General features: G+C 36.0%; 2 protein-coding genes across 3 annotated transcripts in view; one reads left to right on the top strand and one right to left on the bottom strand.

Moving 5' to 3' along the window:
* Positions 1–26710, top strand: part of DOCK2 (dedicator of cytokinesis 2) — a 204163-nt gene that overhangs the window by 92313 nt on the left and 85140 nt on the right. The window lies entirely within an intron of this gene.
* Positions 1–26710, bottom strand: part of INSYN2B (inhibitory synaptic factor family member 2B) — a 39577-nt gene that overhangs the window by 6902 nt on the left and 5965 nt on the right. The window contains exons 1-2 of one of the 2 annotated variants that reach the window (XM_075766280.1): positions 9143–9204; positions 2638–4808 (exon numbers count right to left, since the gene is read on the bottom strand). In XM_075766280.1, coding sequence (XP_075622395.1) covers positions 2638–4007 — 1370 coding nt within the window. In that variant the 5' untranslated portion in view covers positions 4008–4808; positions 9143–9204. Of the gene's footprint in view, positions 1–2637; positions 4809–9142; positions 9205–26710 lie in introns of those variants that run through there. The other variant, XM_010304387.2, reaches the window with a different exon arrangement.

The raw sequence follows: 26710 nt of genomic DNA, 5'->3' as shown, positions 1-26710 counted from the left end.
TTAATACCAAAGTATTTTTCTGATTGCTTTTGGAATTAAAGTGGAGGCTCTTCACATGGATTGTTGTGTTATCTCCACAAGTACTTGGAATGTTCAGTTTTACTGCTAGATGATTCTAGCAAGACAGATTGAAGTTTATCATTGAATCTCAGTGTGAAACTTAAAGGTATCTGGCAAAATTTTTTGTTTCGACCATGTTGTAACTGAGCAGAAATGGACTATAAATATTGCTGAAGAGTCTGACTGTGCTTTCACTGCAAGTTACTCCTTGTAATGGTCAGATTTGCAAACATAAATGAAACTTGTCCACTCTGTCATACGTAACTACATGCAGGGAAAAGGAGTGGGTATTTTTTTTTTTTTCTGCAATTTCCTGAGGAACCATAGTTGGCATAGTTGGGTGGTAGCTGTACTAAACATACCAAAGACACGTGATTGCTATGCTTGACATATACTTAGATTTTTTTTTTTATCTCTGCTCTCCTTTCTCCTCCACCCCTTCCCTTCAGATCTTACTTCTAAACCCAACTTTTGGGGTTTGGTGTTTTGTAAATTTTTTTTACAGTTTTGTTATTGGTTTCTGTTGTGTCTAGGCTATACAAAGTTGATGCTAGAAAATCATATGGGCCTTTTGGATAGAGAAAAATGACCAAGAACGTCTATCTGAGAGAGGATAGTTGGAGCTGAATAGCGTGGGGAAAATGTCACATGAAATAAAAATTTATGCAGGCACAGTGGAAACTAACAGAAGTATTTTCATGCTAACAGCCAGATGGACATTACTGGTTAACGTTTCCAGATAAGAAAGGTAATCTGTACAGAGTAAAATTACTTGTTAACTTAATTGGTATTATTTTAATTTTTTTAATGAGTGTAATTTCTTATTTGGATTGTGAATTGGAGACTTATTAATCAGAAACACAAGAATGTAATTTCAATTCCCTGAAAAAATACTTTAAGAAAGGATGAATTCTTCAAAATAGGTTTATTTTTCTTCAGAAGTTGTAAGGAAATCGGGATGTATAAAATTGTGGCTTTGGTTAGTTATATCCTGACAGTTTTTGCACAGCCATGCAAACCTTTTCTGCTACATGGGAACAAGTGCAAAGACCCGCCTGGTACTGAGTCACTAGAGCGAGTCGGTGCCGTGTTCTGTGCTATTTCTGTGCAATTGAGCCTGCACAAAAATCACAATGCAGCCTTCTTTTTGTGATGTTTGCAGAGGTTGTGGAAATGTGGAAGATTATCAGACCTGTTCCTTAATTGTAGTCAGTGAATACTATTAATACATATGATTTGATTTTAAAATGAAGGATGCAGTTTTATGCACAAACCAGTTGTGCAAAAATGATTATTCTAGATGCCTAAGCTACCTATGCTAAGTATAAAAGTAAACGCATGATAACATAGGACTTCGTGTTGCGGTATCTTTAAAAAATAAAGTAAAATGGAACCTTTATTCTCTTGATACTTTGAAAGATTTATTTGTGGGTTTTTCAGAGAGAAAAATTATTTGATGGATATACTACACTATCATAAAACAGAACTTTAAAATGTATCCTAGATGTATTTACTGTAAGTAGGAGCTACTGTTAATGGTTGGAAAGCATTATTAGGCTATTCTAAAACCTGTTTTGAGCATAGAGATATTTAAAATTCTTTTTTAACTTTGTCCTACAAAGCTGTCCAGTCTTTAGACATTAGTTGCATTTATTGTATTATTATTATTTATAATGCGTAAATTATATTCTGTAAGAAATGCTTGCAGCCTTGGCTAATAGTCACTATGAGAGCATATTAAAAATAAATACAGGTCTTGCATTCTTATGATAGTGCAGAAAGCAGTCATACTAAAGCTGGGATTCCAAAGTGAGTTCTTGCTAACAATCTTCATGTGCTGTATGTTCATAGTTTTAATCCCTTTTAAGCACCTACCTCCACCTCCTGTAAAATCTTCCTGATATATTGAAGCTCTTGAAGTTTACCTGGCGTTGTGCTTGTTCCTATTCTTAAGGCATTCCCTTTAAGCAGCTGTGGTGTTTGTGGTACCATGAAACATAAGTAGCAGTGTGGTCTCCACATGTCTGCAGATGCAGTGCTTTAGCCACTAATACTTTTGCTTGCTTACGAAGGCAGTAATAATTTATTAAACAGAAGCATGTTTTTGCTGATATAAACTGTTTCAGCAATAGGACTGCTTTGGCACTAAATGCATAGCTGACCTTGCTAGTAAGAGATAGTTGGCTTGCCATAGGCTTCTATTAGACTATATTAGTACATTGGACTGTTGGGTTTTGTTGTTCTACTGCATACAGATTTTTGCTAGATGGAGGCTGCCAACTCTCAAGTGTCAGAGGCTATGTATCTGACACCATAAATCTAAATAAAAAAGGGAGTTGTTAAATTCTGTCTCTCACTGGGTTTAGCAAAGGCAGTGTCACAGCTAAAGGCAAACTATGAAGAGACTTGCTTCTCTGCTGAGGCACAAATACCAGAAAAAGGGCATAAGATACCAGTTTTGCAAACTCATCTTTAAATATTGCAGGAAAGATTTTTTTTTTCAGTAGCAGAGGTTAAAAGAATGCTAACATCTACTTTGCACTTCTGATGAATTACTGATATTAAAATGCACCATACCCTTCACTGAGGGCTCTGGATTTTTCCAGGTCTTGGATTACATTCAAAAGGACTTTAATCTTCTCCTGGTTCGACTGCAAGGATTCCTCTACAGATTGCAGCCTGCCTTGGAGGGCACAGAGTTCGCCATGTGCCAAATGAATTTGATTTATTTCACTAATCTCTTTGTTGGTTTGTGGTTTTATTTCATTCCTTGGCAGATAAGACTTTATGTGAAATCCTTCTAAACAGCTGTTGCATTGGGAAACATCTGACTGGGTAGAATTTTTCTCGATTTCAGCATTACATGACAGAATAGATTTTGACGCGTTACTGCTGGTCAATGACATTATTGTGTGGTCATCATTTGTTAATGTCACACAGCTGGAATCTGTTTTGTGCTCTCCTGCCTGTTGATAGTCTCTGAGGAAACAAGGAGATGAACTGTGATTTGACGGAGGTGATAATGGAGTAGTTTCTTTACTGCTTGCATCTTTGCTGGCTACAAGTAACTCAGAATCTGCTTCACAAGAGTCAGAATGAGGATTACATTCACTGCAGTTAGTAGAATTGCTTAGGCAAGGGTATGCTTTTTCAGAATTAGATGACAGTGTGCTGTTTTCATTATTTTCATTGCTATTTATGACAGTAGAAGAATGCAGTGAATTACTTAAATTCATGGTTGTGTCTGCATCCATGGAAACGTTGCTGTCTTGTGGAAAACTCACATGTATGTATTCAGGCACCTGTGTAGAAACAGTTGTCTTCTCCGATACTGAGAAATCATCTGAGTGGATAGGTCCATTGCTTTGTGCTTTTGATGGTCTGTGACTTAAGTGACCATCCACCTCACTATTCCTAAATCCATCTTCCAAATGATTAGTTATTCGTAAGTAACAGAGATCTGCAGATGTAATGTCTTGTTCAGAAAGATTGCCGTTTACTTGGATAGGGTTTGCAGGCTCAGTTGGCATTTCTGTTAATGATTTGCTTACTGTCAGCTTTTTTTTTTTAAAAACTGGGAAGTGCTTCCTGAGGCTAGGAGATGTTTGTATGGCAATATTCCGAAGCCCCTTCTGAGCCCTTGGAAAAGATGGAGATTGATGTAGCAAAAAATTGTGATCCCTAAGTATTTCTGTTTTTCCAGTCGTGAATGCTCCATCTTGGGCAGGATTAGTATCCAGCTCTGTTTTTGTGTTCACACCATCGTCCTTGAATCGAACTTGCTGAGATTTGGTCCTGCGGTGGTATGGCTGTCTCATAAAATCAGCTGAATCCAGACTGTTCCTCTTCAATAGCACTGGGCGCATTTTCATGTTTTGCTGGGCTGTTGAATCGCAATTTAAAGTCTGTAAGTAACGTGTTTCTTTGCGACCCATTTCATTTGTCATTTGAACTGTATGTTAAGATTGTTCCTAAGATGCAAATGAATACCTAACTGTTGAAGAAGCTAAGCTTTTCATTCTTCTTGTTGTTGTTATGTATACTTTTAACTGATGTGCTCTCTTCAGGGATGCTCTTTGAAATTTAATTGCTGACTAGACTAAACACTAAAACAAAGAAATTAAATACCAAATTTAAGGAAATATTTCTTGTAGCTAGGGGATGCAGAAATCTTTGTGTTCTGAAGCTAACGTGATCTTTGTATTACAAAATTGCAACAGCCCCATATGCTTACAGTGAACTAATTTAAAGGTAAGGTTGAGTCTGTGGCTTTCTTGATGGCTCTTATTTGACAGTCAGCTCTCCATTAGTGATCCAGCTTTTTTATGATGGACCAGTCACATATGTTTTATTTGTATGTTGTCTAAACAACAACCATAACTTTTGGGGGCATTTTCATTTCTGATGCATAGCTTTACTGATGGAATGTATCCATTAATACCAAACTGAATTGCTTTCTTTAGAGAGAGTTTTTCTTCTTCAGCCATCTTTTTAGTGTTGCAAATGAAACTAATCTTCCCAGACAGTTAAGCAAAATGTAACCACTTCTGACCAGGCTAAAGTACAGCATCCAATGGATTTCAGTGAGAGAAATTACTGATGTGTAGTTGTTACTTCAGTTCATGCAAATACAAGGCCACTCATATCCAAGGGACTGTTTCATTTGGGGAAGTTCTGTAAATACTTTGGCATCAAAAGAATGGTCCAGACTGAATAACCAGCAAATGCAGAGTAACAGGAAATGTTTCCTGAAAGTAAAAAGACAACAGTTGTAGATGAACAAACTGCCAAACACTACAATTTTCTTCTGCTGTCTCCTGACAACTTTTCATCTCCAGTGGTTTTGTAACTTTGGCAGTGAGATACTTGTATTGAAACTGAAAAATGTTTTATAATTTTGAAGTGCCTATAGTTTTCTTCATATGAAATACAAACCCCCAAAATGGATATAAAATATTCAGAGTAGTAGTTTTCTCTTTGTGATTAGTACTTATGTGCAGGCCTGAATCTAGTCCCAAATATAGATCTTAAAACTTACATCTTCAAATTTGAAAATGGCTATTAAATCTTGTTATGGATGATATATCAAAAAACTGAACAATACAAATGTGAGTTCTTAATTTGGAGACAAGGTGATGTTTGAACAAAACTCAGAATTTTTAAAATTTTGAGTTGCTCATTTCAAACTGTTCAGTCTTGAGTACAAATCTTGGTCAAGGAAAAATAAATTTATTTTAAAATGCGATTAATGTAAATGGAACCTTTTCTGGGGAGATGATATCTTTCCCATGCAGTATCAATTATTTGGGGATCAAGACTGAAACCGGCTGCACATACATGTAAAGTGTTCAGCTCAATTTGCATTCAGGAGACTGGCCTGTAAAGCTGGGGTTTGTCATGTTTATCCAGAGCTCATAATGAAAAAACAACATTAAACACTTTGAGTGACCACTAAAAGTGGTCTAAAAACCAGGACAATAATATAGTCGTAATGACAGTGTATTACATTAGGAAGACTGGAGGAAAGAGAACATATTTTACTATGGAGCCAGCTGGTATCAAAATTTTACTTGCAAGTATTTTAGTCTTTCAAGTGTAACATTAGCACTGATCTTTTTTGTACCTCCAAAAGTAAAGCTTCAACCCATTTGTCAGGGCTGCTGCTTCAATTATGAGAATGTTTGCCACAGAGACATTTTTTTCATAGGTTAAGGTGTAATGAGCATTGACCATTTTTAAGTTCTCTGTATTTATCCTATAAAAACAGTATTATTAGTGAAATTTGAAGAGCTAATGAATTGTCGCTCCAAATGCAGATTATGGATGCGTCCCCTGCATTTGGTATCAGGATGGCTTGTTCGTAACTTTGTGCTCAAGCATACACATGGATAGTTAAGATTGAAGGCTTGAGCAGTGAATTGTTTCCTCTCTCCTGGAATACAAACCTACGTAATATGATGTGTTGACCGGTGGCACAAGAGGGTATGGGAAAAACATAACAATGCATTGCTAATGATCATGTCATGTACTAGAGCTGCAGTAAGAAAATATAAACACAGTAAAAGTGAAAACTAAGTCTTGCGCTTCAGGCATACGAGTAGAAGGCTTCACATATGACTAGTGATCACATAGGCCAAGACTGATCTTTTTGCTTGAACGTTTTTATGTCAAAATTTAAGTTCCTTGGATAGAATTTTATTGGCAACCTTTCTGTTACAAATTTAGATTTGTTATGTCTTCCTGAGATAGGACATATAGGTGAGTTTATGCCATATATAGCTTGTTGAAATTATGTACGTTTAACTTCTATGCATTTTAGGCAGGACTTCTCACTCCAGGTTTCTACAGTGTCAAGCATGGTTTTGCTGTTTCTTACCCAAATAAGCAGTGTCATAGACTTCCTCTCAAATGTGAATTCTCCTACACAAATCATTCCAGAGTAGTTTGAGCCAAAATTCAGTGTATATGATGAATAGTGCTGGACTAGTAGCAGATTTTAAGTCTTGAACTTCAAAACTCACTTATATGTACCTGTATATAAAATATCTTTTCTGTATTTTTAATAAGTTACACTAAATCTGAAACCAGCTGCTAGAATAGAATAGGGATAAGAGGAGAAATTTGTGCAAAATATGGGAAATATTCTGTGGGATTTCTAATAATTGAACATAGTTTGCTTTTAGGATTACAGTGATTTTTAAGACTGGAGCTGAATTCCCAGCACAGTGTTAATTTACTATTAATCCTGTTCCCTGTTAATTCACTGCTGGTTTCATTAGCCTTGCTACTTCCATTATCTTAATGTAGCTTTTATTTAAGCATTGCACAAACTCTACCATATTCAATTTACAAGAATTGATGAGTGCAGTGGGAAAGATCTTGTTACAGAATATACCAGACTGTTATGTAGCCTCATGTAACATTTGGGCAATGCAATATAATTTAAGCAAAACTATGATGTGATATTATTCTATTATTAAGTTTTAGAAGAAAATGAATGCCAGATTATTTCACTGCAGTGAGAAATGTTGTGTAAGATATCGAGGAAACTAATATGTACATTAATACTGAATTTTACTTTCGTGATATGCTAGCATGAAGTTGCTTAAATCACTGTATTGCTTGTTCACTGAAAACAAATATACACAATAAAAAAGTCAAACATTCTGCAAATAAAGTTCCAGTGCCAAGTAAGTTCTGAATTCTCATATTGTCCACTAATTACTGGAGGCTTTTTTACAGTTATGTTTGAAAATTTATCCAAGTATTGCAGTAGTGTTTTCCACTTCCCATCACAGCTGCTGTGCTCCAGGCAGATGGACTACTTGAAAAGTTGTACTTGCTCAATTAAATTCAGAAAGCTTTAGAAATCTAATCCTTTGTGTTTTAAATAAAAGTAAAAAGGCCGTAAGGGTTTAAGGAAAGCTTTCTACTTTGGCTATAGAATGCATGTGAGCTAGATTCTTGCATTCCTAATTTGCAAATTGCTATTTTAATTCTGTGTGATTTTTAGCTACCTTGGCATCCACTGGTCTGGGCTTCATATGAAATGTTGTAATGAAAGTTTTGATGCTGTTATTTATATTAAGTCAAGCTAAAATGAAAAATATATAGACAGGAATGCTCAAATATTTGGATTGAAAACCAAACTAGTGAATTTCTATGAGTTGTAGGTGTCTGTTTAGATTAACAGATCAGTGTTACATTACCAATTACCAAGTTTAAACAACATTTTCCCTTGCCCCGCTTACAATCCTTATTCTTTTCTGGCCCGGCAATTTACAGGTCTTGTTTTGCTCGTTATTTCACATTGACTGACGTATAAAAAATTCTAAGGATCTATTTTATAGAAATGCCTTCACTGTATTAATTTAACTTATGTCACTCATAACAAAAAGCATATGTCAGTTTTACATTTATGTCCTGTAATAATAATAACAGTTTTGGTAGGAGAAATTTACTGGGATTTAATGTCTACTAGGGTTCTGTGATCTGGCATCCAGCTATCCAGCTTCTTCCTCTTCTTCCCTGTCCCACCAGTCCTCCGGAAGTACCTTGTGCCTTGGTGGTTTTGCTTAATTAGCTCTGTGGATTTGTTCCAGTCTATTCATTGGTTCTTGAAGCAAGTGGCCTATTAACTATTAATAGTTAATGTTATTTTTAAATGGTGCATATTTCATGCTTCTCTTTTTAATTTTTTGAGTATGTGAATCTGACTGATAGATATCATCTTTTTTTTTTTTTCTTTTATGCTTGGCTTACACTGTTAAAGCAAATCTTGATTTTTTTTTTTAAAAGTTTGAACATGCTTTGCGTACACACTTCTTACTGGTGATATTTACTGTCCAGTGCAAATTTATTCTAGCTCCGGTGTAATAAGTGAATTGCCTGGGAAAGACTAAAGTGCAAAGCCTCCCACCTCAAACAACAATGGAACTGGTTTTCCAACCTCAAGATTGTGTTTTTGAGTTTGTAGAAATGCACACACAATTTAGTTAGCCATCCAGGCAGAGGAAATTTGACCACAAGTGATAGGTGGTTTTGTTTGTTTTGTTTTTAAATTATTCTACCATCTTTCCTGTTTCCACCTTCCTGATATCTGGAAGAGTATCAAAAATATTTTTTTGTTCCTATTTCAGTTTAAGGTCTGAAGCTGTGGGTAGAGGAGTGCAGCTGGTAAGGATAAGTGGAGATTAAGGGAAACTGCATGAAGTGAAAAAGCATGTAGCAAAGGGCAGTGGGGATTTTGGAAGAATGCAGATGTGCAAATCTGGTGATTCTGGGGGTTTTCTGCAGTTTGTGGAAACATGTACATATTTGACATGGTTTTCAAACTCATTCATTTGCAGTTTGACACCTTAATTTTCCATTTTACTAGTTTGCTCAAAAAGAGGTGGTGTTTTTCCTTGTAGTGAAAGCGTGACATACATTTGTAGTATTTTGCTTTTCTCTTATGGTTGCGTTAAAGCCTGTATTTCTTGAAAAAGAAGTTTGGACAGACCCTCTTCTATAAATAAAGGAAGTCACTAGGCTAAAAGCATTTTGTGAGGGACTTCAACAGGAAGATGGCTAGTTAATTTACCTTGTACTTTTGAGCATCAGCACTTTCAACTTCCTGATTCACTCTAAACGTTTGCCACTTCCAGATGATCTATCTACCAAAGATGAAACAGCAGAGGAATTCAAGCATTATAGATACAACAATAGTTGACAGAGCTGTAATAACTGTCAGATAATGTATTCAGACGGAGTTGTTTTCTTTACTGAGTTGTGTTTTATCCTGTATAATAGATATTTTCTGTGATAAGCAGCTAGATGGACGTTTCTGTTTTAATGAGACATCTTGATTTATTTAAATATGGTTTGTGTTTGATAATAAACTGCTTCCTAGGTGGGAAAATCATGATACTCAATTTCTAAGAAATTTGTGCGATGCTCACTTTCCCTTCATGTTGTAAATCTTTCCAGTATTCCTAAACTATTGGCTGAACTCTGACTATTGCCTCTTAAAAAGAAAAATCAGTGTCTGAAATGAAACTTTTTTCATTAACAAGTATGAATTCATTCTTGAAGTGCATTGGTTTGGATTTCAGTTATCTTCATGTTCTATCTCTGTCAGGAACTTTGACAATAGATGTTGGCCAAGCTATTTAATTAGCCATATCTCTACTTTTTGTAAAACTTCTGTTGGCTTTTATCCTAAACATGATGAGAGATGTTGAGGATAAGTTTAGATATGCTTCTGAAATCACTGCAAACTACAGTGAAATATACATCAGCAGATAGCACGAAGAACTAGAGATGACTGGAATTGTAAGAGACCATTGGAATTGGATGATGTTAAAATTTCTCTCCTTTCTCCTTTTCCTGCCCTTTTGTCACAATAATACAACCTTACCTGAACTGCATTGGGCTCCCCTTGTCCCCAAGTCTAAATGTAAACAACAGTTTGAGTTTAACTGTCTGTCTTCTCCCTCCATCTGCAGACCTGAGTCAAGTTTAGATGCTTTGCCTCCTTTCTTCTTTTCAGTGTGACGCAAGTTTTAGAACATGCATGTTGGCAAAAATATGATGAGACAGATTGCTATGTATTTTTCTTTTGAGATGTAAAACTTACAACTGGGATGAAAAATACTCTATCCAGAGTGGAAGCAATCTTTAAAATCTAAAAGTGTAAAGCAATTTAATGATTTAGTGGGTCTGTAACTGTCAAAATTCTTAATGTTGCTATCCAAATTTTTCTTTGTTCAGTATTGTCTCAAAGGTAACCTCTAAAGCAATAATCACAGTAAGTCATTGTAGGATGAATTATAATGAACATCTTACATTTTTATAACCTAAAAAACCTCAATGGAGTTTACAGTCCTATTTTCTGCAAACGTCCAAGTTCAGTAAAGCGAGAAAGGAATTCATCACAGTCTGGTGGACTGCAGAATGGTTTTTAATAGTTTCACCTTTAATTTAAGGTAACCTTCATGTTTATAGGAGGGTTTTGTATAGTAGCATCAGGTTATTGGGGGATTTTGAGAATCTGGACTAGAATGATAATACCATTGTCTAAGCTATGTGTGGCATTGTCATGATGTGAGTAGGTTTAAAGATTGATTAATTAAGGCTGATACTTAATTGAAATCTTCTACCCTTTTGCCTCATTAAAACATTCCTGTGTTCTCCTCCTCGTAAAATGTCTATTAAGTATTTTTGAAACATTCATTTTCACTGTTGAATTAATCAGGGATAGATTTTTTTTTTAATTTTATTTTATTTTTTTTTTTAGATAACCTTATCAGTACATACTGCTAGGTTAATGTTTTGGGGAAAAATAAAAGTTGTAATTGAAGTTTTCATTTTAGGAGGGGAAAATAAGATCAAACTGCTTCTGAATAGTTTTCTCTGCATTTTTTCCTGCATTGTCTCATGTTGCAGGTTATTCTCTAACGTTATCATAGACTTATTTTGAGTCAGAGTTTGGTTTGGATATTTATCAGGTTAATTTAAACTAACATCTCAGCTATTCTTGCTATCTGAACCATTCCACATCCAGTTACATGTTTGTACATCATCTGTAGCATTGTTCCGCTCCACTCATTTCATGAGTGTCCTGACAACTCCCTAGGCTTCCCCAATCTGAATTAGTGATGGAACATTTCCAGACTATGGAGTTGTTAAATTGCTGTTCTTGGTTTTACCACAAATCTATAGGTCTGGAGTTGGTGCCATGTCTGCATTTGAAAAAGCTGGCATTTAATTCTAATGTTCAATGAACAGCTGTAGCTGTAATAGGAACACTGCAATTAGGTTCTGTCTTTCATCTGGCACTTTCACCGATTAGTTTCACAGTATAACAGTTTCCACATTGGACGTAACTGAAATTAATTTAATGTTTGTGGCAGTCCTTTAAAAGTCCAGATCAGTCTCAAAGAACCCCTGTGAAGGGCTGAACTGCACATAAGAAATGAAGTTGTAAACTATGATCATCATCATATGCAATGACTGGATATCTTGGGCCCAGACCACTGAATATCTCTTCAGCTGGATGCTATTAGCCACTGGGGTACAGAGCCTGCTGTTCAGGTCAGTGTAACAATTCTGCTGGAAAGCTTTGCTCCAGAATTTGCTGGGACAGTACTGTTAATTTCTGTCATATCTGAGAACATTTTTACTGGTTGTCAAAAGGGTTTGTGACAAAAGACAGACAAAAACATACCCCACTTTGCAGTTACCTGATGTACCAGTTATATTCTTTAGGATACAGACATAATTAGCAGTTCAATTATTTTAAGTTGTTAATAGTAGCAAACTGAACTTTGTCCCCCAGATTTTTATTAGGGTATCCTATCTTGAAAATTGCATAGATGTTTCTTTTATCTTTCAAGATTTCCTTTATTCATTATGATGATGTTGAAGTACAGCTGTTTCTATGATTTGCTTTGGTTTGTTTCTTGGATTTAACTATTGCAATTGACTTGTGTAGTACTTGCCCTGCTAATAATGTAAGAATGGATTGTGAGAGTCCTCCAAGTAAATCTTGTAGGTTTTTTTTTACTTCCCTGTTTGCATCTGTGCTGCCAAATATCCTCTGCGTTACTGGCCCTCATTTCGACACGGTCAAACAGATGACTGTTTGTTTCTATCTGTGTACCCTGGTTTTATGCCTAACACCTGGGCAAAGAGGTACCTGTATGAGCTCCCACTGGATCATTGAGGGTCCAGTCAAGCATTGCAGATGCAGCCACAGATTTCTGCTGACTCAAATTTATTTCTTTCTGGCCAGGACAGATGGTCTGGTGAAAAAAGCTCTGTTGTCAGGTGGTATCTTTATAACATAAGTAGAAACAGGGTGAGTTTCTTGGAGCTTTTAGAAAACATAAAGGAAGTGTGAAAAGAAATAAATGGCAAAGTCAGAGATAACTTTTTTGGCCTCCTTTTGTATTGCTGTACATGAAAGCTTCACTTTTTAATAATCATGCATAAAAAGCCAGTGCATCTGCCTTTACAGGCAAAATAGTGCACGTTCCCAAACCCTGCAAAATCCAGCCAAGTACAGCTTTATTTTCCTTGATGTGGCCTCTTTAAATATAGTGTGAAGTTTTATGTTTCTGTAGTGGTTTTATTCACAATACCTCAGCTAATTTAATCTTTAAAAAGGTGGGTATATTTATTCAGTTAGAGCTTCAGGCTTAACTTCAAAATGGCAAAATGCTGAAATGGGAAGGTTTTAATGTTCAGAAGATTTATATAGTATCTTTCTGACAGCTTAGTTAAACGCTTTAAACTATATCGCCTTTTCCTTGCCTTTTGAATGTATAAACAGTATAAACAGTATCTACTGAACAGAGACAGTCACTAGCTTTATGTGCTAATGTTAACGTGAAACACTATAGTCTAATTATTTTCCAATCATGACTTTTCTTCAACTTGCAAATGTCCAAAAACTTGTTGAGGATGTCAAAGACTCAAATGAGACTCAAGTTCTTCCTTTTATGAAGCTAACATTCAGAGGCAGCACATGGCGATCACAAGTATTTGCTGCTAGCAAAAACCATAGAGCAAGGACAGTCTGTCATGTAGTGAGTGTCTTGGTATGCAAATCTTGATGATTTCACAAAATTTTCTTCCAGAATCTTACTGGCACTGAAACAAAAAGGTTTTCTCTTGAAAAAAAACCAACAACCTTTAAGACTAGAAGGAAGAAGTTTATCAAACAGATTTTAGATAGTCTTTTTGCAGAAGGACATGAATGGAAATGTACTGAAAGTTAGAGATGAATGGCAAGGAGGCTTCTGAAGGGAGTATTTTCAGATGAAAATGGATGGGAGAAGCAAAGCCTATATAGTAAAAACAATCCCTCCAAAAAGCTGCAAATTTACAGCTGATTATGATAGGAAAAAAGCTGGCAAAGAAAAGGAAAGATGAAGCTGCTAAGAGAGATTTTATAAGTGACCTCTATGTACAGGGGACAATCGTTGATCACAACAAGGAGTCTTATTGCTTTGGGTTCCACAGAATAAGGCAAAAAGCTATTTATGGAGGTAAATGTGTTTATTTTAAGAGATGAAATAATTTGCATAGCATAGTTTGGTATCTGGAGCTTTCTCCAGTGCACAGGTGGCCTTGTGTAGTATTCTTCTCTTACTTGTTCTCATTGGCCAGTACACAGAATACTATGTTCTGATTGTGTGCACTGCCCCAGAAGAGTTCTGTGTGTATTACTGTACATGCTCAGATGTTCCCTGCTGCAGTGGTTTTGGTAACACTGAATGAACTTTGCCTGAGCTCCTAAGAAATGAGGACCTAAGAAGGCAGCATGAACATTTTTACAAATCCTGCTAGCAGGTTTTGTGAACCACCTCAGGGTGGGATCAAGGTGAAGGGAGAGAAGGGTCTAATACAGACAATAATACGGGGTAGGATGTAAGCTTCTGACTTCAGAAAGGGAACATTTCAGTGATGGAAGAGATAGCATTTTATCTCTCTGACTAATATTACAGCAAGATTTGAAAATTACTTCAGATTGGTGAGACTGGGTAGAGAAGATGCTGCAATATTTACTGTAGCAGAAAAATGGACTTAGCTAAGCAAGTTTTAGGAATGAATTGAGTGTGGCTTGGCAATACTTTGAGGTGATGCAATGCCATTCTGCATGAAGTGCTGAAGATGCACTGAAAGATAAAATAATGATGATCTTATTTCTGAACATAATTTTCAGAACTATGGCACTTGAAATTCCTTTATTATACTCTAATAAAAATAAAAGTTCATCTCCTTTGAAGACATGATACATTCCATTGACTGTTTCAGAACAAAAGATTTCATGGATTAGAAAACGTTTTTATCTCAGTATTTCTTTTGGAGCATATGTTGTAAATTGTTAATACAGGACATAAGATACAATACCTGTTTTTCTCTTAAGTGAATGAATTCAGTCACATAAATATATAACATAAGTTGGATGTTGGGTTTTTTTGCAGTGTTAGTTTGCAAAGACAAGTGTACTTAAAACTGAGAAATTTCTCTTGAAGAAATGCCTACAGGGAGATGGAACTTACCCAACGTGACAGGTTGGTGAGCTGGAAAGTGTCCAAATAGCTGGTTCATAACACAATTTCAGTGCTCTTTCCATACAAATCTGGTATTCTAGTATTTTCTTGGTAGTTGAAAAAATGCTGGGAAGCACTTGATGTTTGTGTAAACGTATGCAAACGTATTACACCTTAGATTACTCTAAGTTTATATCCAGGCTTTATAAAATCTTAAGATATCTATGTCTACATGTAGATGTATAGGTAGCCTGTGCATAGGCAGATATGCACATCGGTGGGCGTATGAGAGAGCATGCTGCATTGCAGGCCTTAGTGGGTTGATTACAGATGTATTTGTTCATGAAACTTACCTTTTGAACTTTCTCTTTGGTTGTTTAGTTACAACAACTATGCCTGTTGTAACAACCAAACTTAGTATTTTTCCCGAGTAGCAAACTTTAGGCAACACTTCTGTGGTTCCTGTGGTCACAGTTTGCCACTCCCCACCACCTTTCTTCTCTGCGTCTTTTTTGTGAGACTGCTATAGGAAACATATGCCGTGTATTTAATAGGTGGTTTGGGCCACCTTTGTGCTGTGCCCTACCTTACCTCACACTTCTGAGCTCTGGCTATTCTTCAGATGTCAGCTGCTCATATTAAGAAAAGATTTTTCTCCATATATTGGGTGTGTGCGAGAGGGGGGGAGTTGCTTTATTTTTTTTTCCTGCTAGTCTGCTATCCTCCTTGATATTTCAGTCCTACTTCATAGTGTCTGTTGTTTTTTTCCAGTAGAGTATCAACAGTAACCAAAAGTAGCAACATCTGTCGATCTCCTATGTTTGTTGTCTGAAATTTTGGGCTTATTCACTCAAAATCTTAGTGCAGGTGAGGAAAAAGGTGAAAAGTGTGATTTTTACCCCCTTAGACTTCCAGAGGGTTAACCTTCCTTCGTAATATATGTGCTGAGTTTCTTCTTCCTTTACGGTGTTTACCGCTCCTGTTTATTTCTGAACATAGGTAGTCTGCATCTTTTCTAGACAGAAGATGAAGAGACCAAAACTATCTAAAGTGTCTCATGATGATGAGACAAAAAATGATGGCACAGAATTAATTTCGTTACAGAATTCCCTTTTCAGTGCTTGGCTCACAGAAATATTTTCAGGAGTTCGTTCAATATGGGCATCTTGCGTTACGTGTAGATCTGTAGGATTCTTTACATTTATATGCTGCCTGTGACATGCAGTGATAACTTTCACCTTTTAAAATGCATCACAGTGCAGTTAAGTAAGTATCCAACTGAAGCCACAAACCTGCATAGTGAGGGATAAACAATAAGGGCCCGGACTGTGGTTGTGAAATATTTCCATTTGTTTTAATTTTGGCAATGAATTATTCAGTTTGAATTCTATTCCATTGCATACAGAGAAAAGATACCTTTAGTTTCAATCATACTGATTCAGACAAATGGAAACCATTTATCTCCTTATTGGAATTATTTTATCTTCCTATAAGTTAAGCTCCTCTTTTAGGAAAAAGAAACATAATATTTGCCTAGACTTTCATACACTGAACATGATTCTTCTGTCATTTGTGAGCTACAAAACTCTTTGATTTGAATGTATGTGCTCCACTCAAACTGAAAATCAAACACTAGCAAAATGATATTGCATGCTTTGTTGAGTGTTAGTCGTTCGTGAAAGGTTAGCGAGGATGGTTGTGTGCCTTGAGAAAGATATCCATGCAGTGTGCAGGAAGACTTTAAGTATGTAACAGGAAAAATTTTGTAATCTTCTCTATCAGTGTTCTCAAGTTTTACAGAACACTACTGTTTTCCTTGCTGTGCTTCTGGATTTTGAGAACATCATAATAAAATTAATATATTTTCCTATAGTAACTATGTATATTGGGAATGCCTGATCATATGACACCATCTACCTCAAGTTTGTGTAATTTTTCCATTGTGTGTATTTATGAATAAGTGTTGGTCAATCTAACATATAGCTTGAAAATTGAAGACAATTTTGCTTTTTCTAGAGAAACTGACTAGTACAGCAGTGTGCTCTAGGTGGGAATACAGGAATCTTGGATGAAGTCTTAATACGAGACACTGTGATTCCATTTGAAATATGTGGGCCACTGCATTAACAGCACAGTTTAAGCCTGGGTGAGAGGTAGAGCGTTGTATCTTCCTGAAGAGCTCCTGTCTGACCTGAAAGTATGATTTATAGGTCAGAATTGGCTCTCAGTGAACCTGTTGAGAATAGGACTAGAACAACTGCGATTTGTCTTGTCGTGTCCAGTGAGAAGGCCCGGAGGATACTAGGGGCAAAGAGACAAGACCAGCATTAGGCCTGTATGGACAACTGGTGGAAAATAAATGTTGTTGGTGTTCCATGACTCTGCTGTTAGCCTTCCTTGTTAAAATGGATGTGCAAACTCTAACTAGAGTGAACATTGTTACTCAAAAAAGAGTATTATGTATTTTGTGTATAGGTTTATATACTTTAATTTTCTGGACAGATTTGTTCTGAATTCCTCAAGTAAAAAGTTACTTCATTAAGTGTTTTTAAAAATATAGCTATATTTACTTTGTATCTATGCGTGTCTTAGTATTTGATGGAGTGTTTCTTCCATTCCTGTCCACTTGGAGGGTGTGATACGCTCTTCATATTGGAGCTGTTAGGTGAATATGAAAGGAAGACTATGGGGGTAATACTGCTTTTGTACATTAAGAGCTATTTCCTTTTTGAACTACAGATAAGTAGAATATAAGAGCTTTGAATTCCAGAAATAAAAGACTATTTCTATCCTAAACCATTTAAAAACAGAATAAAGGACTTGCTGAAGGCTGACGTCTCCACTTGAGTTTTCATCCTTATTTAGTTTAAAAAAACAACTTTTGAGTGGACTTGCTGCAGCCTCTTTGCTTTCAGTTGGTTTCTGTATTCTGTATTTTAAATTAATCTATCACTTCAAAGCAAGAAGAATGACATGGCAAAGCTGAGTCCAAAAATACTTAGCAGTCTGCTATGCTGCAGCTATACATAATGCCTTGTAAGCATCGTGTTTTCAGTTGTGATCTTCAGGATGTCCGTAACTTAAGGGGGTTTTTGCCACTTCGGTATGTGGGAGTATTCAGTAAATGTAAGGAGTCAATTGCTACTCTCGCTTAATCACAGACCTTCTGGATATATTGGGAGACAGTGAGAGAAGACACCATGCCAGGTTCTTGCTGAAATACATTCTCCTATGGCTTCTGGGTTTCCTACGGAAATACTGAAACCTGTGTGGAAAGATTGTGCCAGATCTTATCATGGTAACAGGGCTGGAATTTAAAATCTGCATCTTGAGGCTTTTTTCAGCTGTGTTCCTTCAAGCCAGTGAATGACATCAGAAATGCTAGTGGCAGTGTATTTCATCCTCATGAGATGTATTTTGTGTACTTAGCTGAATATACCTTGCTGTATCTCTTTCCAACTGCTGGTTTAGAAAAACATTTTCAGTGTGAGGGAATTGAATTATGGCAGTTTAGAGACTGAATTACAAGAAATTGGCTGACAGTAACTGCTGGGGAGACTGAAATTATGCTTATTGACTTTGGCAGGATATATGCAGAGAATGACATTTCCCATAAGCTCCCTACTTACGGTGCAAAAAACTGCAGGTGGAGAAAGAATGTAGGTTGAGATCTAATGAGCTGGGTACTCCTCTGAGAAAATCTGGTATCAGTTGTGATCATGGCTACTTATCAGTATCAGAGGAAACTTTTCTCAGGTTTTGTCATTCTACAGTATAGTCTGCTAAGACAGTCTAATGTATTGGCATGTCTTTTCTTTGAATGTTTGCAAAATGAAGCAGTGATATAATTGTCAATAAGGTTGGTAGTTTGGGTTCTTGCATGAATTCTGTTTCATGCTGTCCTCAACCTGCCATGAGCCAGAATTATCCATTCTTGGAGGGGTACTGGTGAGAAGAGTAGAGCAAGAGAAAACCTCTCGTTATTACGCGTTCCTGCTAGAAGTCATTTTATTTCAAAATACCCCAACCTGATGACATTGGAGAGTTCAATGGCATGTATTTTGAAGGATTACAATTAAAGACATGAATTACATGATAGAAAAGTCTTTGGGCATGCATGTTCTCTTCCTTTGGCTTTGCATTTGCAAATTTTTGGGTCTATTTTATATTGCCTGTAGTGTAGGCATTAGCGAAACTCAAAATTTCAGATTTTTAAGATTTACAAGAATTTGTTAAAACCACAACACTTAGTATCCTGACTGGCTGTTTAGTAATCCAGCAGCTTGGTGATGCTAATAAATAATGGGAAGTGACAACACAGGTATATTTTTTGCTTTTCTGCCATCCAGTCTCTTGTGCAGTACTTCTCTTTCAATCCATGAGAAAGGTGGCAGGTTTAGTTTCGTTCATGAGCATTCTGAAGGCAATGTTTTTCAGTCATGTTTTCAGTCTGGTACACCAACTTATCCATAATTTTCTGTGACTTTACTCTGTAATTTTATAGACCACTTCCATCCTGTATATTTTAATGCTTTGTGGTTCAATGTTACTTGTGAGGCGCACAGATTATTATGCAGAGCAGGTGCCTTTAAAATTGAATTGTAGCACCATTATTGCCTGACTACCTTTTCTAAAGGTAGAGAGAAGTTGCTTTTTAAAAGCCTGCTCTTTGTGAGGAGATTGTTTGTTTGAAAAAAGCCCACTTCAGTTAATTATTTGCAGCCTGAAAAATAATGTAGCCTTACAATTGCTCTCCAAGCTCTGCACCGCTCCCAATGTTAGGAGCCCCAGGCATTGAATTAAGCTTCTCTGCAGCTCATCCTTTGACAGACATACCAATTCTAAGTTACAGCATTATTGCCATGTGTAGCATTGTTTTAATATACTTATGGCTAAATATTGTTCTTTCTTCAATGCAATAGAATGACAAATTGGTCAAATCTGGTCCCACTGGAGCAAGACAAACAACTGGATGATTTGTTCTTCACGCTTTATTCAAATACTATTCTTTTACTATTTTTTTTTTTATTATTATTGCTGACTTCGTGAAGGTTATGAGAGTTTAAAATTGTCTCAGTACTAACAGGTACTCAGTTGGAACCCAAATGCTCTTGATGACTCAAGTGCTGAGAGTGACATGTTAAAAAGAAACAAAAACTAGGAGGATAAATTTACAGTTTTTCTATCAGCCTTGTACCTTGTTTGTGAACTAATTGCTTTTATCCTGATCTTGATAATATTCACTATATCTTAATGTTAATTTTAAAACACCTACGTGAAGAAAATAAGACTCTGCAGTTAGAGGTTATTATTGAGATGTCACAACGTTCTAAAGTTAAGGACTGAGATTCAGTAGCTGTATGTCTTTTAGCACATTGTATAATTATGCATATAGAAGCAAAGGATCATGAAGTGGCTTTAGTGCCATGTAGAGAGATAATAAAATCAATATGATGTTTAAAAAGAAGTCAGTACAATGGCAGAAAAAAGTGAGATGATACTTTAATATGTTGAGATGGGGGGAGAGAGATCTCAAAGCGTACTAAAGTATCATATATATATACACACACACATATATGTATCATGGTAGAGGCACTAGGAATCAACTGGATCTTGTGCCTAGTCTGTCCTGGAATGCCTCCAAAAAGTAGAGCTGCAATAATCTGGTTAAAAAAAAACAAAACAAAACAAAACACCCAACCAAACCACAAAAGTGTAGCTAAGCATTTCACTGTGCTCTTGGGAAATGTCATGCTTAACCTTGTTGAGTTTCTAAGATGACAGAATATAAAGGACGGTAGGTCATCTTTTAATGATCTACTGATATGGTCACTAAAGGAAAGATTAAGATCTGTGAAGGCACCAAGGGCTCTGAACCTTGCTGAAGAAATTAATAGCATGCCGCCTCTCTGGGCAACATAAACAAATGTCCCAGTGATGTTAAGGGCAAAACAAAAGCCTGTTTCTTTGCCTTTTCTCATGTCAGGTATTTCTTAGTATCTGTATCTTGTAACTGATTTTACAACTTGTATAAATTCAAATTGTATTTTTTAGCTAGCAAAGTTGTTATTAGATAGTCAGAGAAGTTAATCAGTGATAGACATCTCTAATAAATCTGCACTGTCCTGAGCTGTGTGGCACTTGCTTGTCATTCAGTGTTGGGGTTTTTGTTATTCAGTCTTCACTCAGGCTGGCATTTTGAAGAAGTCCAGAAGTTATATGTGGGAATTGAAATAAGCATAACTTATTAAAACTGCATGGAAATAAGTATCCTCAAAAAATACTGTATTTTGAAGTTAGTTTTCTATGACTGAAGGCAGTAACCTTCAAAGGAGACAGGAAGATAGAATACATGTAGTAGGCTCCACAAATTACTTGAAAGTCCTGTTCTTCACACATTGTGAAATATTACTTAAAAAGTAATATGTAAGTTAATCTCATAAGTAAATGCATACTGCCTTAAAATCACTTTCCCTTTGCTTTCTGGTGCTCTTTTCGGCATAAGAATGCAGAATGGCCCATGTAATTGAGTATTTTACATGGTTGTACCATCCCTAGTGAGTTGGAGAAGAAAACAACTATCTCTGCTCTTAAGTGGCTATATAGTATGTAATATTGCCTGCCGTGCTTTGGTGTCTCTGGAATAAAGAACAGCTTTCTTCTTATCTTTTTGTATGCCTGGGATGTTCTCCTGGGGTCTGTTATTGTGATGTCAGTAATTTTATAGAAGTTACTTCCTTTCTTCATTATGCCATGCAAAGCAGTACGTTGCCTTAGTGACTCTACAGTGAGGTTATTGTCACATAATTGTACTGGTTTTTATTTTAAACCATAATTTTATTGTTAAAGGCCTCCTTTGGAATAGCTTTAGGTTTAACTTAAGTAGCAGTTTGATTCAATGAAACTTTTGAAATGTATTCCTGCATTATTAAGAAGACAGATAAAACATAAAGCATGTAGGCGTGGTTTCTTTGTCTCATTTCAGACATAACTGGGCATGCAATTTTTCCCAGTGTTTTCTGGATAAAGTTGAACAAGAAACCAAATGAATACCTCATCTCAAAGTTGAGCAAGGCAGGGAGCCTAGAATCTGTTAGAGAAGCTTACATTATTTTGTGTTAGCAAAAATAATTAGGTATGTATTTCAGTTTCTTTTGGCTTTTTTGTTTTCTAAAATTAAAAAAACAAACACCACAACCACAAGACTTAAAAAAAAAATAATTTGATAGAATCCACAAAAATGTTGCTGTGTGTAATCTGTCGATATTGCTATATCATTCTCCTAACTGTAAGCCCAGAAAAAGCCTTATAAGGCGGTCTAACTGGCAGCCTAAAGGCATGTGTATCCTTGTATAACAGGAATGACCTAGTTCAGTGGGAATATCCTCTCTTTAATTTCTTACGTTGACAGAGATATTTGTGTTCCTAGTATTATTTGGTTTTGTAATAGCTTCCAGAAAACCATAGGATTCACATAATTATGCCTGGTGCAGTAGTTAAGATTTCTCTACCTGTTATCAGACTGCAAAAACTTATTTCATTGCCTGTCCCCATGATGCTATGTAGGCCTGTACATTAGATTGTTTCCTCCTTCAGCTTGTCTTGAAATGCTGGTGTGCCCCAAACCTGTGGGGGAGCACCAGTGGTAAAGGAGGGAGAGCCACCACCAGAGAAATGCATTTGAACAAAAGCTAGGTTTGGGAGGGTTTCAGCTGCTAAGAGTGGCCAGCGTAAACTACTCTGCCAGCCTTCTGTCCATATTCTACACGTTTTAATATACATTTTACGTATTTTCTTCAGTTTCTTTGCCATCAAAGAACCTCTTCCCTACACAGTGCTGTGAAATACTGAATAATATATTCTTGAATTCGATAGAATGCGAGTTCTTTTTCTCTCTCCTCCAAAATTCTGGTGACTATATTATTGGTTTCCTGTTTTCATGCTTGATTACTCTGTTCTTCCAGAGCATCTGCGACTTGAGCTGTAGAACCTGCTAAGTCCAACCTAATGTCCTGGAACTCTTTAATTGCAGCACTGTCATTTAGATTTTTATGATAATCTGGAGGAGTAAGGGAGCTCCACTACTGTTCCTGTATTTCAAATTTGCTCCTTCTCTATTGCCTCATTCATTTGGCATCATATTGATGCCATATATACAATATCCTTTCTCCTCATGTTTGATTGTCAATTCCTTTTTGTCTTTGCATTTTTTTACAAATGATTTGTAATTAGTTCCTAAATATTATTTAAATATTTAAATGTTTATTGTACTTAGCAATCTCAGATGTCAGGATGTTGTACCAAGGCAAGATTAAATAAAAGTCACTTTTATCTTACATGATTACAGTACCAATTAAAAAAAGATAAATGACCTTGGTATAGTAGTAAATGCTTTTTTACAATGTTTTCTAAATATAAGAAATTCTATAGGAAAGACTATAGCATCTTGTGCTGCCATCTTTTTTTTTTTTTTTAAGAAAAAAATACTCTACACTACTGAAATCCTGGCATGAAACTCTGCAGTCTAGTAAGTTCTGTTTTAAGCTATAAAGTATTAGCAATATCTTTTAAAATAAAAACTGGGCAGATGAAGTTACTTCTTAATAAAACATGCCTTGAAAACTGATAATGATCTAAATGGGAAATTTGTTTCCAGTCCCCTTTGAAGTTAAATAAGAGCGTGAGAATCACCCCTGGTTTCCCAAACTCTTTTCTTAATATTGTAAGGTTGCAACCATAATTCTGAGAGGGCTTTGTTTGAACAAGAACCATACAATAGATCACAAGATACAGGTTTAGGAAGCTGTAATGTAACATTCTGCTCAATGGGTTTATGCTAACATATATGAGAAAAGAATTTGTTTATAAAACATACCATAATGATGTTGTCAAGAGGTTAGTGCTCTTAAAATATCTTGAAAATCCTTTTGAATATGTGATGGTATAACATCTACTAAATGCTTGTTCTGTCCTTCAGTTCTATAGAGGCGATTGTATAGTATATTAATCACTAAATTAAAATGACAAAAAATTACTTGCTTCATAAACAAGTTCCTTTGTATCATTTCAATGAAGTGCTATAATAAGGATGGTTCTACATACCATGACCAATAAGCTTTTATGAACAGTTTTAGTAATACAGTTCTGACACTGCTATTAAATCTAATAGCATTAATATAGAAATGTAATTAGTGGAAGTGTAGGTTGCAATGGTTCTAATCATAATCTTTTTTTTCTGTATGTGGTGTTAGATATATACTGATGCTCCCCACGCATTCTGTATTGCAGCAACTAGTCATAAAAGTAAGAGCCTTATAAGACTGTTTAGGAGATACATACACTAAATATCAGAGGCATAAGAAATTATATTTTTCATATATGCTATTTCTCTGGCACTCTGACTCAGTGATCAGGTCTGCTTATGAGTGTGATTCTGATTTTGTTTAGTTTTCTGCCAGGAAGGCAATTCCCTAACGTTTATCTACACTCATTATTTCTCTGTTTGCTAGATTCAGGAGAAGGTGTTAGCGCCCTGGTTTGTTAGCAAGACAATCTAGTTAGATGAAATCCCAGTTTAGTGATAAGGAAATATAAAAAATGACTGCAAATAACCCTGAATATTTTGGCAGCAAAGCAACACAAAGTGTCTCTTTCTTTGGTGTATAGTTGTCATCCTCTGAAGTAGTTCATATGGTCAGATGACATGGCACTGCAAAATATTTTGATTTCATGTTTGCTAAAATGCTGGAAAAAAATTGAAAATAATTTTGAGTTTGGGAAGACCTAGTGTAACACAGTGCTGTTAAACAATATTCACCATTTATTCTGGAGGAGGATTTATGTTTGGGGTTTTTGTGTGTGAGATGAATTTCAGAATGAGGTTATCATTTGTTGTCAGAAGGATTTAATGCCAAGGTAGCAGAGGTGTCGCCTTTGAGCATACTTATGTGCGTTACGAATAAAAACCCCCACCAATGTGGGGAGTAAGGCCAGTGTTTTGTTATACACTTGTGTGACATTTTCTTCTGACATGCCCAGTGGGAATGAGGGGAGAAGAGGGATGGAAAAAATGCACATGAACTCTGAGTGGCCTATGTGGAACAGGAATTGCAGTTTTAGGATTCGGAGGCTCCTAGATTGCAGTCATTGAGCAGCTAAGGGACAATCTCACTACTGATGAAGCATAAGCATATTCCCTGATTTGGTTATTCAAAGAAATTTCTACTCCCATCTGCATCCTAGTTTTCTAGTAAGTACATAATAAATTCAGCTCTCACTGGGCTGGTGCAGAATTATTAAAGGAGTATTCCTTATTCTGTGTCAGTGTGACTCAATCCCTCCAGAAGAGATTAGCATGTGCACAAATTATTGGTGCAGACAATACTATTTTGGCAAGTTTCTCTGTATATTATCACAGTTTCAGGGTTCTTTGTTTTTGTGATATTATAACTGAAACTAAATCTACTGGGACATCTTGGAGGTGGCACTCCTTAAAGAGCCACACTTAAGAAGGATGCTTATTTGGCAGTAGTTTGCAGACCCATTAGAAGGTCATTCTGTAATTTTTCAAGTTTTATCCTTCGATGTTTATACCTGTGTTCGCATGGCGTTTTCTCATTTCACCAAGTATTCTCTATGGTTTCTATTAACTAACTTACCTAAGATTCAATATGCAAAGCTCACTGTCTTAGATTTTTTTTTGCTATGAAATTTCTTTTTTAGCCAGTTACTCTGCTAACCCCACTCCAAGATTTTTTTCATGTTTAAAAGTGGAGCCCACAATCACATAAAAATTAAAAACCTAATATAAACCCATCTTGGATATAATTAAAATATTTTTCATATTTCACATACAAAATAAAACTGTTCCAAAAGTTGCTACTTACTCCTTTGGTTTTACTTTAAAATGAAAACACGATTTCTGTGCACTTTGTCCCTGTTCTCATCTGTGGCAGAGTAGCAACTTGACAGAACACTATGAAGAAGTTCATATAACCCCTTTCCACAGCCTAGCTAGCTTTAAAAGCGGTATAGGTCTAGGAGCTACATAGTTAGAAAATTGTATGAAATTGTATGCATGCTGTGTTACACTAACCAAGATTTATGTCAGTACATCTTCCTTCCATGATGAAAATTCCCCATTTGTGTGGACTGGATGTATTTTACATCATTGTCTGTTGGTATAGTATGAATTCTTTTTAAACTCTGTGGGTAAATTCATATCTATATGGGAGGAGCTCCTGTGTATATGCATGCTTGCATCTACTTCAATTCTTCTCTTTTCTCCTACTATAGCTGTGAAAAATCAGACAGCAACATTATTTTAGTGAGAGTCCCTTTGCCATGGTAGTGTTGGTAAACAATGGAGTTAACAGGGTAGCTTCAGGGCAATTACATCTGTAGCTCCATTTATTTCAACTGTTTTGTTACCAGAATCTTGAGGATCCTTGTGAAAGGTTAAGGATGTTTTGGGATTTTTTTGTGGTGCCCCTTCATATATTCATTGTCTAGGTCCTGGAAAAAGCTCTTTATAAACATGTGTGTAATTTCCTGCAGAACAAAGTGACAAGTTAATTTTTTTTAAGGCACTCTGAGTGTGAAAGATTGCTTTAAAGGAAAAAGTTCTGGCTAAGTCAATGTGTATTTGCAGGGTATGCTGAGTTATGTCTTTTGGTTACTCTTCACCACTTCCACAGACCAGAACAGACCCTAGCTAGACAGCTTTCAATCTACAAGAACAGTAGTCAAAATAATTTTAAAATATGATGGTAAAGAGAAATTATTATTCTTTAAAAGAAGCTATAAATTCAACAGTAGTTTATTAACTTTTATCATTTCCAGTCTGGTTTTATTGTTCTTTTTACAAAATTGAACAGAGTACCTGTACAATGCTCTTAATGTGGAAAGGGACAAATGACAATCGGAACTGCCAAATTAAAAGCACTTAGTATACATTTAAAATATCAGGGAAAAGTACCAGGCTCCTCACATAAAAGTTTATCTGGTTGTTACAGCTGTTAAAAAAAGGAATAGTGATTTTAAAGAAATTTAATTTTGATTTCTCAGCAACCTGGATCTTATGGCTTACTTAGTTATGCCAAAGTAAAAGG

This window comes from Balearica regulorum, chromosome 14 (genome assembly GCF_011004875.1).
Source record: "Balearica regulorum gibbericeps isolate bBalReg1 chromosome 14, bBalReg1.pri, whole genome shotgun sequence".
In the NCBI taxonomy this organism is placed as follows: domain Eukaryota; kingdom Metazoa; phylum Chordata; class Aves; order Gruiformes; family Gruidae; genus Balearica; species Balearica regulorum.
This window is presented reverse-complemented; position numbering and strand designations above follow the sequence as displayed.